Source organism: Danaus plexippus, assembly GCF_018135715.1.
Source record: "Danaus plexippus chromosome 29 unlocalized genomic scaffold, MEX_DaPlex mxdp_37, whole genome shotgun sequence".
Lineage (NCBI taxonomy): Eukaryota > Metazoa > Arthropoda > Insecta > Lepidoptera > Nymphalidae > Danaus > Danaus plexippus.
Window position 1 is genome coordinate 626,401 of NW_026869858.1, and position 15,727 is coordinate 642,127.

The 15,727-nt window shown below is 37.6% G+C and overlaps 4 protein-coding genes across 4 annotated transcripts; all 4 read left to right on the plus strand.

The window, feature by feature from the left end:
* The first annotated feature begins 68 nt into the window (after window positions 1-68).
* LOC133320554 (zinc finger protein 43-like) lies at window positions 69-3,589 on the plus strand. The gene is made up of 4 exons (XM_061529161.1): window positions 69-1,323; window positions 1,992-3,110; window positions 3,296-3,496; window positions 3,564-3,589. Exons 1-4 carry the CDS (start codon window positions 69-71, stop codon window positions 3,587-3,589), a joined length of 2,601 nt encoding a protein of 866 aa, XP_061385145.1.
* Window positions 3,590-4,144: 555 nt separating this feature from the next.
* On the plus strand, window positions 4,145-5,795 carry LOC133320548 (zinc finger protein 26-like). The gene is made up of 2 exons (XM_061529146.1): window positions 4,145-4,334; window positions 4,547-5,795. The coding sequence occupies exons 1-2, from the start codon at window positions 4,289-4,291 to the stop codon at window positions 5,632-5,634; spliced, it is 1,134 nt and encodes a 377-aa protein (XP_061385130.1). The 5' UTR covers window positions 4,145-4,288; the 3' UTR covers window positions 5,635-5,795.
* Window positions 5,796-6,110: 315 nt separating this feature from the next.
* LOC133320555 (zinc finger protein 729-like) lies at window positions 6,111-12,040 on the plus strand. The gene is made up of 4 exons (XM_061529162.1): window positions 6,111-7,167; window positions 8,128-9,012; window positions 9,466-10,473; window positions 10,809-12,040. Exons 1-4 carry the CDS (start codon window positions 6,111-6,113, stop codon window positions 12,038-12,040), a joined length of 4,182 nt encoding a protein of 1,393 aa, XP_061385146.1.
* Window positions 12,041-14,411: 2,371 nt separating this feature from the next.
* Window positions 14,412-15,497, plus strand: LOC133320556 (zinc finger protein OZF-like). Its single transcript, XM_061529163.1, has one exon. It carries the CDS (start codon window positions 14,412-14,414, stop codon window positions 15,495-15,497), a length of 1,086 nt encoding a protein of 361 aa, XP_061385147.1.
* Window positions 15,498-15,727: the final 230 nt, after the last annotated feature.

Sequence of the window (15,727 nt, forward strand, 5' to 3'; positions counted from 1 at the left end):
CGGCTATTCCTTTTAAAACACGATTTAATAGAATACTCTGCTCTTATTGCCATGATGAATTCCAGCCCATGGAGGCTCTTAGAATACATATTAAGGAGAAACACATTAACGCTGATTTTAACAGTGCTTTTTATAAGGTGGTCGATGATCTCAAAATTGATATAAGCCATTTCAAATGTAACATATGCTCGCAAGACATTGAGAACGTTGACACATTTATGAATCATTTATCAGGGGATCATGGGAAACCAGTTAATTTTGATGTACCTTTCGGTGTGTTACCGTATAGACAGAATGAGACTGGTGCTTGGCTGTGCCTTCACTGTGATAAAATATATCCGGAATTCTCCCAAATAAACAGCCATTTACGAACCCACGCCAAAATTTCTACTTGCGATAAGTGCGGGGCGACTTTCCTCTCGGAGCACGGTCTAAAACAACACGAGCGTAATTTCCAATGCTATAAAGCAACATATAAACCTCGCTTCGGTAAAGCCTTGAAGCATAAATACAATACTGAAATTATTTTACAATGTTCAACTGCATGTCCTTTCAGAACGTGGGGACAAAATTTTAACTGTGTCTTTTGCAGAGTGCAATCAAATGATCCCAATGGGCTACGAGCTCATATGGCATCTAGACATGCCAACTTTGACATACAACTAGTATTTAGCAGGAAATTACGAAAGGAATTTTTAAAAGTCGATATAACAGATTTGCAATGTAAACTTTGCTTCATGCACATTGACACTTTAGATGATTTATTGACACATCTCAAAAATGATCACAAACAACCGGTGAACATAGACGTCCAACCGGGGGTCTTGCCGTTCAAGTTGAACGACGGCTCTTGTTGGAAATGTGCTATATGCAAAATACAGTTCTCCGATTTCATATCGTTAAAAAAACACACAGCGGAACACTATCAGAATTACGTTTGCGACACATGTGGGGAGGGTTTCATCACAGAAGTCGCATTGCGGGCGCACACGAAAATACCGCATGACAATAAATACACCTGCAGTAGATGCGTTGCGACGTTCTCCACGTTAGAAGAGAGAAGTGTTCACATAAAAACACAACATACGAACCTACCGTACATGTGTACTTATTGCAAGGACAAACCGCGGTTCGCCACCTGGGAGCTCAGGAAGCGGCACTTATATGAGATACACAATTATAAATCAGGGGCGGAAATGTACGAGTGTACCACCTGTCACATGATGTTCAAGACGCGATCTCAGAAATATCACCACAACGTCAAAGTTCATCGGACAAAAAAGGAAATAGATTTCGGTTTCTCTTGCGGCCACTGCGCTAGAGGTTTTACTACGAAGCTCTCTTTAGACAGGCACATAGCTAAAAAACATTTTCATATCTGAGTAAGTTAGGTTTTATTTATTCGGTGTGCTCGTTGATATGGATGACATAAATTATTATAGGAATGAAAAGTGAAGTCGTTTTCGTATTTTACACCTTATCGATATTAATGAATCGCGGGTTCGATTTGTGGATGTAAATTTTGTAAAACTTGATGCTATTTATAAATCTAGTTATAAAGAATTCCTTTCAAAACGATAAAGTTTCACAATTTGTACGAATTCGTCCAAATCATATTTGAAATTCCGATAAAGTATTGTAATAATGCAGCTACGACTCTATTAAATGTTTGTGTTTCAAATATTCTGTTGTTTTATTTAAATTGTTCAAAATCTTAAAACACTTGAAAATACATCTTCGCACGGATAATTTTTCAATCAAAACCATTTTTAACCAGTGTTTTTTTTCTACGTAGTGGAAAATTTCGTTATTTTTTTGGCTTGAATAGGATATACTTGGTTAAGTGCCAAATCAATGTTAGGTCTTGTGTTCTTGATTTAAAATAATGCGAACAAAATTAACAAGAACACAGTCCGTGAATCGGTGATTGTGTAAGCAGTGTAATAAATGGATGAGGATGTGGAAGAATTGACTAAGTTTTCTGTTTTTAGGAAGAAGCAGAGAAACAGAAAATATCACTGATATAAACATACTCCAACAGTCACATCTCGATACAGATAATGACATTAAGGTTGGAGAGAAACGAAAGTATCAAAAAAGTGCTAGATCCCAAGCGAGATTCATGACAAAGAAGAACGCAAGCTCTATTCTCGAATGCTGGTCTGGAATACCATTCAGATGGAAAAAAAATAGATTTAAATGCGCCTATTGTGAAGAAAATTTTAATGAGTGTTCGGATCTGAGGGAGCATGTTAGATTATGTGCTACCCAGTACAATGTAGGCAGTATATTCAGTAAATTTAAAGAAATGACTCTCATAAATATGGATGTCAGTGAGGCCGCTTGTCGAATATGTTCTGAGCCGTTCAGAGAACTTGATGGTATGCGAGAGCACGTCATTCGACACGGCTACGAATTAGATGTTTCGCATCCGGACGGTGTTATACCGTTTTGTCTCACGAAAGAATCCTGGTCGTGTGTCTTATGTCGCGAGACATTCAATAACTTTCTGAAACTTTACGAGCATATGAACACGCATTATCAGTACCACATATGTTCTATATGCGGAAAAGGTTACATGACTGGACCGAGGCTAAGGAAACATCTAGAATTACACATAACGGGAACATTTCCTTGCGATAAATGCAAGAAAGTTTTTACAAAACGCACAGGGAGAGACAATCACAAAGCCTACGCCCACGCTAAAGGTCCGCGTTATGAATGCCCACAGTGTAATATGAGATTTGAAGGTTATTATGATCGAATGAATCATTTGAAACAAGCTCACAGAGAAAAGGAAGTGAAGTACGGCTGTTCACACTGTGATCTGTCATTTAAAACGAGCGGCAAGCGAGCCATCCACGTCAAAACGGTTCACTTTCCTCGTCAGAGTAACTTTAGTTGCCCTTATTGCAAAACCCTATTCAAAACAGCCTTCGGTATGAAACGTCACATGGTAAAACATAATGGAGAAACCTGTACTGTTTGTGGTGAAAGCTTTACTAAAAGTAAAGCATTGAAGGAACACTTGGCAGGTCACGCTGATGGACTTCGTTGTAAATGGTGCGGAAATAATTTTAAGGAAGCAGCACTTCTGTCGACACATACGCGTGAGAAGCATCCAGAAGTAGACGAATTGATGATGTCCGGGCTGGTTAATGTTTAGTTAGAGACAAATTAATCTAAATAAATCCGTAAATGTACAATCGTTTCTATTATTTTTCGGAAAACTAAATTTATTGCATGTTTGGGCGGTATTGGTGCTTACGTTAACGAAGTATTGTTTTCTTTTTAGGTTCCGCTAAGGCGGACTTGGCAGGTACTGTAGGCGTTAAACCGGTTAGGAAGTTAAAGGAAAATGTCTGCGCGAGACAAATGCGCCGTCGGAGACGCGCTAACAACGAACTCCCCGAAGAATCCGAGAAACGTATCGCGAAAACTATGATGCGCAGAAACGCTTTAACTATACTAGAAAGTTCTACAGCTTGGGCCTTTCGTTGGTTTCAAAGCGCTTTTTACTGCTCCTATTGCGACGCAAAATTTATCGAGACTTTAAATTTAAGGAGACACGTACAAATACACCATCTAAATGCCCCTCCCACAAAACAAATATTTTCAAAACTAACGGAAAATAATATGGTTAAAATAGATGTGTCAGATTTACTTTGTAGGATATGTAACAGTTCAATCGATACAATTGATATGCTAAAAAAACATTTAGTAACAATTCACGCGAAAAAAATATATGCCGACTTCAATGATGGAGTTCTTCCCTTCAAGCTCGAGGAAAGTAAATTTAACTGTCAGAAATGCGATTTATTTTTCACTAGTTTCTGTAAAATTAATGAGCATATGAATACTCACTATCAGAATTACATATGCGATGCTTGTGGTAAAGCGTTTGTGTCGAAATCGCGATTTAGGACACACGTACAATCACATGAGATCGGTAGTTTCCCTTGCGGAGAATGTGATGAAGTTTTGGAGACGAGAGCGGCTAGAATGTGTCATAAACTTAAAATACACAGACGAGGAATTAGATATACTTGTCCGAGATGCCCGGAAGTCTTTACGACTTACTATGCCAGAGCTAAACATCTAGTCGATGGCCACGATCAGCAAAAGACCGCGTACCAGTGCTCATCCTGTGGGAAAATATTTGAGACCAGCTGTAAACGAACGAACCACTTTCGTACGACACATTCTAATGAAAATAAATATAGATGTCCTAACTGCTCTTGGTATTCCGTAAGCAAATCGAAACTCAAAAGACACGTATCCACTCACGATGCTCTTGGAAACACCGATGTACCTCAGGATCATTTTTGTCCGAAGTAATATTTAACATATCGTGAATGGTTGTTGTATTAATTGAGATGATAAAAGCATTCATTTAAATCAAAATATATTGCTATCCAAGGCTGTATTTATAATAAAGCACCAAATATTTTTGATAAAGAAGTTTTTTATGAGAAGATATATCTGTAAACACATTTTAAAAGAAGGCACACTTAAATCTGACGGAGAATTTTCTTTTTGCTTTTAGGAACCGTCAAGAAAGTAATATGGAAACGAAGAAGGCGGCCGTATAACGATCATAGAGATAACGCGGCCATTATTATTGAGTTCTCAAACGTGTGTCCTTTCCGTTGGAAACGCGGTGCGTTTGCGTGCTCGTACTGTCCGAGTACCTTCGGTCATTTCAGAGACGTTTGTACCCACACTCGGGAACACACCAGCCGAATAGAGGCAATGAGATACGCTCGGCCTTATGATAACATTAAGATTGAAGTCAGCAATCTTAAATGTGAAATTTGTGCTGAAAGCTTGAGTACATTGGAAGATTTGAAATATCATTTGATTGACGTACATCAGAAGCCAATTTTAAAACATCTGGGTTTGGGTGTTACGCCGTTTGTGCTTCAAGACAAAGAGATGCTCTGTACGCATTGCGGAGAACGTTTCTCGTTATTTTCCAAATTAAATAGCCACATGAACGAGCACTACCCCAACAATATATGTTTTCATTGCGGCAAATCTTTCACAGCTGTACATAGAATGAAAGCCCACCAGCTCACCCACGAAACGAACGACCAGGAGCACAAATGTTCTAAATGCAATGAAGTCTTTGAAACTAGGGTGTTGAGAAACTATCATATGAACACAAAGCACAGTCCGGTAAACCGATATAGATGCCCTTACTGCAATTTGTCGTTTAAGCGCTACTCTGATAGATTAAGACATTTGAAGGAACTTCACGGCCAAACCATTGAGTATCCCTGCCATTTGTGCTCAGCAGTGTTTGCAATGTCCGATCAGCGAACCAAACACATTAAGAATGTGCATATAAAACATAAACAATTCCAATGTGATTTTTGCCCCAGTAAATTCGTGACTGCCGGGCAATTGAAGAATCACATGGTCAAGCACACGGGAATACGGGAATTTCAATGCACCGTCTGTAAAAAGAGCTACGCGCGTGCTAGGACTCTCAAAGAACATATGCGTATACACAATAATGATAGGAGGTTTCAATGCGAATATTGTAATAATGCGTTTATACAAAAATGCAGCTTAAAAAGTCACATCCGGACACATCACCCCAACGCGGAATCGAACAAAATAGCTGAATAATATTATGCGTATTTAATACTATTTGAAGTAGTCCGCTTTTTATATGTTCAAATAGATGCCCTGCTAACGAATTTAATATTACAAGTACACAGGTTTATAATATAGTATTTTAAAGTACATTTCACATTTTTTTTTTATTTAAAATAAAACGATCTTATGAATACCGTGTTCGATATTACATCCTCACTTACATTTAGATTACCAAATTCCTTTAACGACATATTCGTTGAAGTATGTGTTATGACCGTTGATGTAATGTCTGTCATGTGATAAATAAACAAAAAAATATAGCTTTGAATAAGCATGTTCCGAGATCATAATATTAAATTTTGTGAAACAAAAAAAAAATTATTTTTTGTTCATCGCTCCTTAAATTAAGTTGAAAGTGTAGTGGAACGGAAGATCAAGAGCCTATATTGGATATTTTTTTTCTATTTTTAGGAAGAAACTCAGCAGTTGTTGACATAAAACAGGAAATGGATATAGATATGGAAAATTTTGTAACTTACGACAGCATGGCTAGAGCTGAAATTGTGAAACGGAGAGCTGAAGGCAATGAAAGAAGAGCCGCGTTTAGGAAAAATATAAAAATTATTATGACGTCATCCACCGCATATCCGTTTAAATATATCAAGGGGACATACTTGTGTTTCTTTTGTGAGAATTCATTTCTAGAGCCGGAAAAACTAAGGGAACACACTCAAAAAATACACACAGACCGAGCTTTTAAGCTAAAGAAATATGAGCCCTTGAAAATGGATTTTTCGGCTTCGATTTGTAAACTATGCGGCACAGGTGTGGATGACTATTTAAATTTAAAAGCACATTTGCGTGATCACGGCAAAATATTGGATAGCACCCACGGGGAATCAATTCTACCGTACAAATTGACTAAGGATGACCACTGCTGCCAAATATGCGGAAAGCGGTATGAGATGTTTTTAAGTCTTCACCGCCACATGAATGATCACTACGAACACTTTATCTGTGAAACATGTGGCAAAAGGTTTGCCACTACGCAAAGACTACTGAACCACTCACGGACTCACGAAAGAAGAGATTTTCCTTGCAAACATTGTGGAGAGACGTCCTCGTCATACGCTGCATTATACGCGCACATTGCAAAAGTACACAGGCTAAATAAGAGATACAAATGTCCTATTTGTGACGAAAAGTTTGCTTCCTATAAATATAGGATAAAACATCTGAATACCGTCCACGGTGAAAAAACTACACTATTCCCCTGTCCGTCATGTCCAAAGGTATTCGATCTCTGCAGCCGCAGAACCGCTCACGTCAGATCTCATCATCTGCAGGAGAGGAACCACACTTGTTCCGTCTGTGGGATGAAGTTCTTCAGTAACTATGAGCTGCAGGAGCACAGCGTGAAGCACGTCGGTGCTAGAATATACCAGTGCGACGTTTGTAAGAAATCGTACGCCAGGTTGAAAACATTGAGGGAACATATGCGTATACATAACAACGACAGACGATTCGTGTGTCCGGCCTGCGGGGCCTCGTTTATACAGAAATGTAGTTTAAAACAACATGTGAGAGTGCATCATCCCATTCAGGTCAAGACTGATATGTTCTAGAACATTTAAATATAAATTGAGGTTACAGAATTTTGTATTAAATATTGATGGGGACATTAGATTCTTTATAATGTCAAAGATCACAAAATCCTTCATTCATATTTAAGTATAAATAATGCAGACATGACGTTTCGTCAATCTTTTCTGAGAATTGTTGATCCAAGCAGCGTAATAACACAATATAAAACGTCCCTAATTTATATCCAAGTATGTATGTATATTAATTTCTCGAGGGCAGTTTTTTGTTATTGTTAATTTTAAATTGAAAAAAAAAATCCGTGTAATTGACAAACATGTGCTTAAATTGAAATCGTTACTATTTTAAAAAGGATCGTTGACTCAACTAACGCAATATGATCCAACAGCCACGCCTCAACAATGAATCAGCTATCAAAGGCCATCAAACTTTGGCTGGCTTGATTCATCAACTTACACTGAATATCTAACAACACTTTCAACATATTTTTATTCGTACAACGAATTATGAATATACTCAATAATCTGCGAAAGAAACACTGTTTGTCAACGAGATCAATAGATAACTGTTACCGGAGATAGTCCAACATTTGACACCGAACATAAAATCTGTTACAATATTATCTTTAAACTTTAAAGTAAGCGATTGAGTCAAAATAAATACATGTTAATATTATATCGTTTTTTATTTCAAGAAAAATAAACGATTCTAAAAATTTCCATCTCTGTTTAAATATGAACGCCTGGGCCATTTTCAAAGCATGGTAAACAACTCTGAGATCTTCTGTTTTGCATGATCTATGTATTGCAATGCTAAATGTTCGATGTCCTATTATTATATGCCGATTTTAAAGAAAGAAGTCACATATACAGCTGCATCTGTTGAAAGAGCAGAACAGTCACCAATTTTTGTGATTTCTAGGTGATGATCACGGTCAAGATGATGTAGTTGTCAGCGCTGTAATGCACAGTGACGATAGCTTGTTGGGTCAGGGAATTTTAAAGGAAGATAGTCATGTCGGCTTTGAAACTATTATTCCCATTAGAGAACACGATTACGATTTTATAACTGGAATAGACAGTGACAGTTTTATGATTAAAGATAAACATTTATCTGAGGAGGGCAATTGTGCTCTGCATACACCAATATCTTGTAGTGAACAGGAATATGATACAAATTCTGGTATAAATTTTGATAGCATTATCTCGAATGATATACTCATGGCTGGAGAGAGTAATTCATGCTCTCAAGCTCTCATATCATACAATGAGCCTGATTGCGATGTAACTTCTGATATAAATAAGGAGGAGAGTGTTGATTGGCCCGGTGTAGACTTGGATCTAGACGACATATTCATATTTGAAATCAGCGAAAGGTCGTTTTGTACGACATGCGACGAAGAATTTATAAATCTCGACCTATTAAACGAACACATGATTATACACGATGACAAATACATTTGCGAACAGTGTGGAACGGATTTTAAGAAATTAGATTTGTTAGAAAACCACTCTTTGACGCATCTGTCTAAAACGTTTCTGTGTCTGGTTTGCTCTTTAGCTTTACCGTCAGAAGATGAAAGGAATAAACATTTTAGAGCCAACCACAAAAATATAGTTATACACAAATGCCCGTTCTGTCCGGAAATATTCCGGAATTATATTTATAGAGACAAACATGCATTACGGAAACACGGTGTCAAGTATAAAGGGTTCCCATGCTTCCATTGTTCCAAATCATACGCGTCGAATGCAAAATTGAAGGCTCACACACATTCGATTCACAGCGAAGAAAAACGTTTCTCATGTAAAGTCTGCAACCAGACGTTTCATTTCCAATATAATTTAAACGACCACATGATCAAGCATTTGGGAGCTAGAAGCTATCAGTGTTTTGTGTGCAAGAAATATTTTGCAAGGAAACGCGCCGTCGCAAGACATATGAAGAAACATGATAATGAAACTTAGAATTTTGTACTATTTAAAACATATTTTATATTAATTTAATAACTAATATGAGGGTTTTAGGCTAATATAAAATGTAGATCTCATGATACAAGGTATTGAAAAGGTTGAAAGTCTTATGTGTACATATCTTTATTTATTAACATTTAAAATTATTCTTTTTGAAACTATAAAACACGCGTTGGAGCGTTAAAATTTTTTGTAAATATTTATTTCTTATGTAAGACAGTTATTGACCATGCATGGTATTATGATTAAGGAATTTGCGCTCATTCGCGTGTTTTATCATTTTTAGGTGAAAATGAAGAAGATAACGGAGTACATACTTCCAAAAAAGAGAAGGAAAACATGAATGTAAAGAAAATATTTGATGAAGACGCCATAAAGACCAGGAAAACTAACGCCTGTCTACTCCTAGAAAATGCAAGGATATATCCATTTAGATGGACAAAAAATTTATACCTTTGCTTTTACTGCGACCAACAGTTCACTGATCCGGCTCAGTTAAGGGATCACAGTTACGTGAATCACGTTAGGCAAACGGATGTGCAAATTAAAAAGGCGTGTGCAAAACTTAAAAAACACGAATTAATAAAAATTGATATAACAGAATTGGGTTGTAAACTTTGTATCACTGGATTCACCGACATGACAGATTTGAAGAGACATTTAGTAACCAAACATTCTGTAAATATACAATTAAACTCCCAGGATGGTTTGCTGCCATTCAGAATAACTAAAAACAGTTTCCCTTGTGCTGTTTGTGGCGAAAATTTCGATGAGTTCACAACATTAAACCATCACATGAATGTCCATTATCAGAATTTCATTTGTGAGCAATGCGGAGCAGGCTTCATGACGCCCGATCGCCTAAGAACGCATGCGTTCACCCACGAGATGGGTTCATTCCCTTGTCACGTTTGTGACAAAGTATTCCGCTCTATGAACGCAAAGAACGAACACTACTCCATTGTTCATAAGAAAGTCAAAAGGCACAGATGTCCTCACTGTCCGGAGACTTTCCATAACTATTTTCAAAGGAATAAACACATATCATCTTTTCATGGCATGAAGTTAAAAGAATTTAAATGTACTCTCTGTCCTAAGGTGTTCACGTCGAGCGGTAAGTTAGGGGTTCATACGAGAACGGTGCACTTGAAGATGAAAAGACACGCTTGCGATCTCTGCGAGTGGAAGTTTTATTCGAAATCTGAATTGAAAGATCACATGATCAGACATGGGGGGGAACGGAAATTTCAATGCAATATCTGCAAGAAAGCTTATGCCAGGAAATGTACATTACGTGAGCACATGAGAATACATGAAAATGATAGGCGTTTCGTTTGTTCGTTTTGCGGCGGATCCTTCGTTCAAAAGTGCAGTCTTAAACTTCACGTGAAAGTCAATCATGCAACTGAATAAGTATGACATAAAAATACAGTTTCCTGTCACTGAGTGCGTTTAAATAAAAGCTTTGAAAAAATATTTATACATGTTTCTTTTACTGAATCTTTTATAACATTTATTAACTGGTATTTATATACAGTTATGGGATATGGGCTAAGACGCACTATTTGTTAACAAGTGTCACTGCATGTTCAAGATAAGGAAGTTCAAAAAATTTGTTTCTGTTTTTAGGCATGGACTCTTTATCGACGGATAATACGACGCCAGCTAAAAGGATAATACCACTATTTCAAGTAGCATACGATCGCAGCCTCTGTAGACCCTTGGGGACTGTTACTGCCTTCCGAAAGTTGCGTCTAAATGGCAAAGTTAAAATGCCATCATCTGCAATGCTAGGGTCGTTAACATCGTCTCGTAGTCCTTCGCCCATATCATTTGAGAGGAGATCGCCATCCCCAAATAAAACCGCTCCTCCTGTTATATCTATACCAAAAACAAAGAAAGCCCAAACAGATTACCGCCAGAATGCACTGACGGTTTTTGAATACTCAACGGTATATCCATTTATATACGGTAACAATAAGTTTAAATGTTTCGTCTGCGCACAACCCTACCTCGATATTACTCTTTTAAGGCAGCATATGAATGAAGAACACACTTTCGCACCTCTAAAGAGATTACTGAATAACAGAAGAGAAAACGTTCTCAAAGTCGATGTCGGGGAACTCTCTTGTAATATATGCACAGTCAAACCGAAAGATTTACTGCAGTTGAAGGTGCATTTGAAAGAAGAACATCAGAAAATTATCGATCCGGATTTGCAGGACAACATGATCCCTTTCAAATTGGAGCCTCAGGACGGTTCGTTCAAATGTGTGATATGCGAGGAAACTTTCATTAAAGTTCGTATTTTGGTTATACATATGAGCGTCCACTTCAGCAACTACAGCTGCGAGATTTGCGGATCAGGTTTCATGACTTTGCGACTCCTGAAGAAACATTTGGAAGTGCACGAAACTGGAAATTTTCCGTGTGAGAAATGCAACAAGGTATTTAGCACGCCTTACAAGAGATCTCTTCACGTTCGTGGCGTACATCTGAAGCAGTATCCCAGGAGGTGTCCCATTTGTCCCGAGAGGTTTAATTCTAACTACAGGAGGACCATTCACCTCCAGGATGTCCACAACCAGTCGACAAGAGTCCATAAATGTGAGACTTGCGGCAGAGGATTCAATTTGAAATATCACCTCATCTGTCACACTCGTTCTGTACACCTCCAGGAGAGAAATCACCAGTGCAAAGTATGCCTACAAAGATTCTGCAACAAGGAAACTTTAAAACGTCATATGGTTATACATACCGGTGAGAAAAATCATAAGTGCGATCTGTGCGGGATGGCGTTTCTGCGGCGGAAAAATCTAAAGGATCACATGAGACTGCACGACGTCGTCATAAACGCTTAGATCGACATGCAATTTGTTTAACTATAATACTCTAATGCACTTTTCAATGTACATATACATATATAATTATCCGTGTGTTTAGGGAACATAAAACATATGATATATTATGTTATAACACGATGCCTAATTCAATGATGATTTGTGTTCTAGATGTAAGTTTTACTATTTCTAAGTGTTTACTGGATGGAATCTCTCAAATGTACTGTTACCATTACATCAAGATCTCGTAATGATCTTGGGAATGTGTCATCTGATAAGAACGTATTAGTTATAAGCGCATAACTAAATTCAGATTCAATGACTCCAGCAGTGATGCTTGGAATCTTATAAAGTTATGCATAAAATAAATATTTGCCGAATGCATGTAACTTATCACAACGATAATGTTATTGAGTGTACGTGTAATTGATGAATAAATGATTTTCAAACAATATTCTATTGAATCATTTGCTGATACGAGATTGCAATTTACCAAACTGTTTGTCCACACCCCAAAAACTCGTAAACGACGACAACTTCTTTTTCTTCCTAGCAATTTATCCTAGCATTAGCCAGGGTCTGCCTCCGACAACAACTCTTAACTCTTATTATATTTAAAAAAAAATTACATTATAATACAAAATACCATTCATCCTTATGTTAAGCTGAAGGTTTCCCTAAATATCAATATATATATATTTATTTCAAATTGTGTTCTATCAATGGTAATGTCACTGAACGGAAAGTTATGAAAAGATCGGATCATAAAATCCCTTTCCCAACACCAATGGGCACTGGACTAAGTTATTGTATAACTGCTTATTTTCAGACGTCTTCATACGGACTAATAAATCAATAACAGTAAAAAATTATGACGGAAGTGACATTGAATTAAAACTTCTGAAACATCCAATCGATATCAACGATCTTGTAGTCGAAAACGAGAAAAGTTATATAAAATTAAAGAGCGACATTAAATTATCGGAAAGGGAATCCTCGCAGACTAAACCACCACATCAAGACCATGGTTTTATGTCATTACTTAAAGAGCCGCTGTCACTTGATGATTTAATTTTTCAAGACGAAAACGACTCGACATCGGTAACTGTAAGCGTAAAACTTATAAATCCGAAACATCGCTACGTTGTTAAGGCAAATGATACATCGATTTCGCAAATCTGGGAGCAAAATGCCCTTACGCTATTCGAATTCTCTCATGTCTATCCGTTTATCCATGTGTGTAATAAATACAAATGTTTGGTTTGCTCTCTTGATTTTATAGAAGCAGGTCTTTTAAAGACACATCTAACAAGTCACAGTACGTCTGATTTGAAATGCGAACTAAGGAACAAGGTACGTGATGGAGTAATTAAAGTTGACGTGTCTTGTCTGATGTGCAAGATTTGCCAGTCATGTCCGCCAAATCTGTCCGCATTGAAGGTACATCTGAAAGATCACGGGAAATCTATTGAACCAGATTTTCAAGATAATATTATACCGTTCAAACTAGGCGGTGATTTATTTGAGTGTCAAATCTGTTGTGAACCTTTTTCTAAACTACGATCGATAATAATACACATGAGCAAACATTTCAATAATTTCAGTTGCGAATTTTGTGGAGCAGTTTTTATAACTCTCCGTCTGCTCAAAAGACATTTACAGACGCACAAAAGCGGCCATTATCCGTGTCTGAAATGTGATAAAGTCTTCAGCAGCGCCAACAAAAGAATACATCATTCTAAGAATGTTCACCTTAAGAAATACCCGCGAACGTGTCCGATGTGCCCGGAAAGATTTATATCGAATTATCAAAGGACAAAGCATTTGCGCATCGTACACAATAAAACATCGGGATTGTACAGATGTGAAACATGCGGGAGGGAATATGAAATGAAGAGTCAATTGCTAATACATATAAGATCAGTGCACATGCAAGAAAGAAATCAAGAGTGTAGCGTCTGTTTGTCCAGGTTCTTCTCAAAGAATAGCCTGTCCCGACATATGACGATCCATACGGGGAGTAAAAATTACAAATGCGATATATGTGGAAAGGAATACGCGCGACAGAAATGTCTTAAGGATCATCTGAAATCTCATGAATGTAGAATGTGTTTTGTTTCTGGGAAGGACTGCGGTGATGACGCCTCATTGGCCCTACACACGAGTGCCGTCCACTTAGAATAATAAAATTAATATTTTATTTATTATATAACTATTTGTTGGTAACATTTTATACAAATAAAATTGGACGAGTGATTGGTTTGTATCGTTTTGTAGTTTCTGCACGGTTTTGTAGTAAGCTATGAGAGATGCGAGGAGTTTAAAAAAATAACCTTTGTTTTCAGCCATACCCGGAACACAGCGACCAACACCAAGAACCAGCATCTGGCAAATGACTATATACGAACGGCTTAATGCTGCAACGTTTCTTGAGTGCACCACGATCAGGCCATTCTTTTACCAGCAGGCTAATTTCAAGTGCTTCTATTGCACAGAAGTTTTCCCAGAAATTAATTCAGTTCTCAATCACACCAGCTTCCATTCTGTGCCCGAGAGGTCGACTCTATTGAAACAACACTTAAGAAAAGGCAAAAGGGTTATAAAGGTAGACATATCCAATTTAAGATGTCGACTGTGTGAACAAAAGCACTTGGATCTGGACGATATCAGAAAACATTTAGCTTCAGTCCATAAAAAAGATTTCAATTCTGCTGGTAATGGTCTTATGGCTTATAATTTAAATTTATCGAACGGTCTTCTTTCGTGCCATAAATGTGGAAAGACCTTCAACTCATTTTTCCTCCTCAACCGACACATGAACGTACATTTCAGTGTTGTGTGCGAAACTTGTGGATTAGGTTTTATATCACACCAACGTCTGATAAACCACAGGATAGTCCATCAAAACGGCGTTCACAAGTGCGACAAATGCCAAGAGGTTTTCCCTACAAAACTGAAGCTCAGGTATCATATATTCAAAAAGCACGAAGTAAATGCGAAACGCACAAAACCTCTGAAATGTCCGCACTGTTTAGAAAGGTTTGCTGAACATTATAGGAAAATGACGCATTTAAAAGAGGTTCACGGGATCACATTCACGTTCGAGTGTCAAGTGTGCAAATCGGTGTTCCCAACAAGAAGGGCTCTAACTGAGCACACAACAAAACAGCACACACAGAAAATACAATGCAAAGTATGCGGTAAATGTTTCGGTACTAAATCACTATTAAAGATGCACATGCGAGGGCACACGGGAGAGAGAAATTTTTTTTGCAGCATATGTCAGAAAGCTTATATGCACGAGCGGACGTTAAGGCAACATATGCGGGTCCACGGACCAGTTTGGAAATTTACTTGTTCTGAATGTGGTAATGGCTTCCACAATCGCAACGATTATAACAAACATATAAAACAATGGCACCCACAGTGGCAGTTCAGAACTATCGTGAAGAATTTTGGTACAGAAACTGTTATGTGATGTAATGTGGTTTTTGTATGTGATACCAAATACATGCTTTACACTGTTTTAGCTCTTTCGTTCGACTTGAACTCGATCCTTACTATCTTTTGCTCCTCCTCAGCATAGGATATAAATAAAATCCGACATAGTAGAGGTTCACAATATCGATTTATTACAATACTTCCGCACGCGTGTACACCAAGTATTTTTAAACAGTTCTAACTCCCGTCCGACCACTGCTTGCTCCT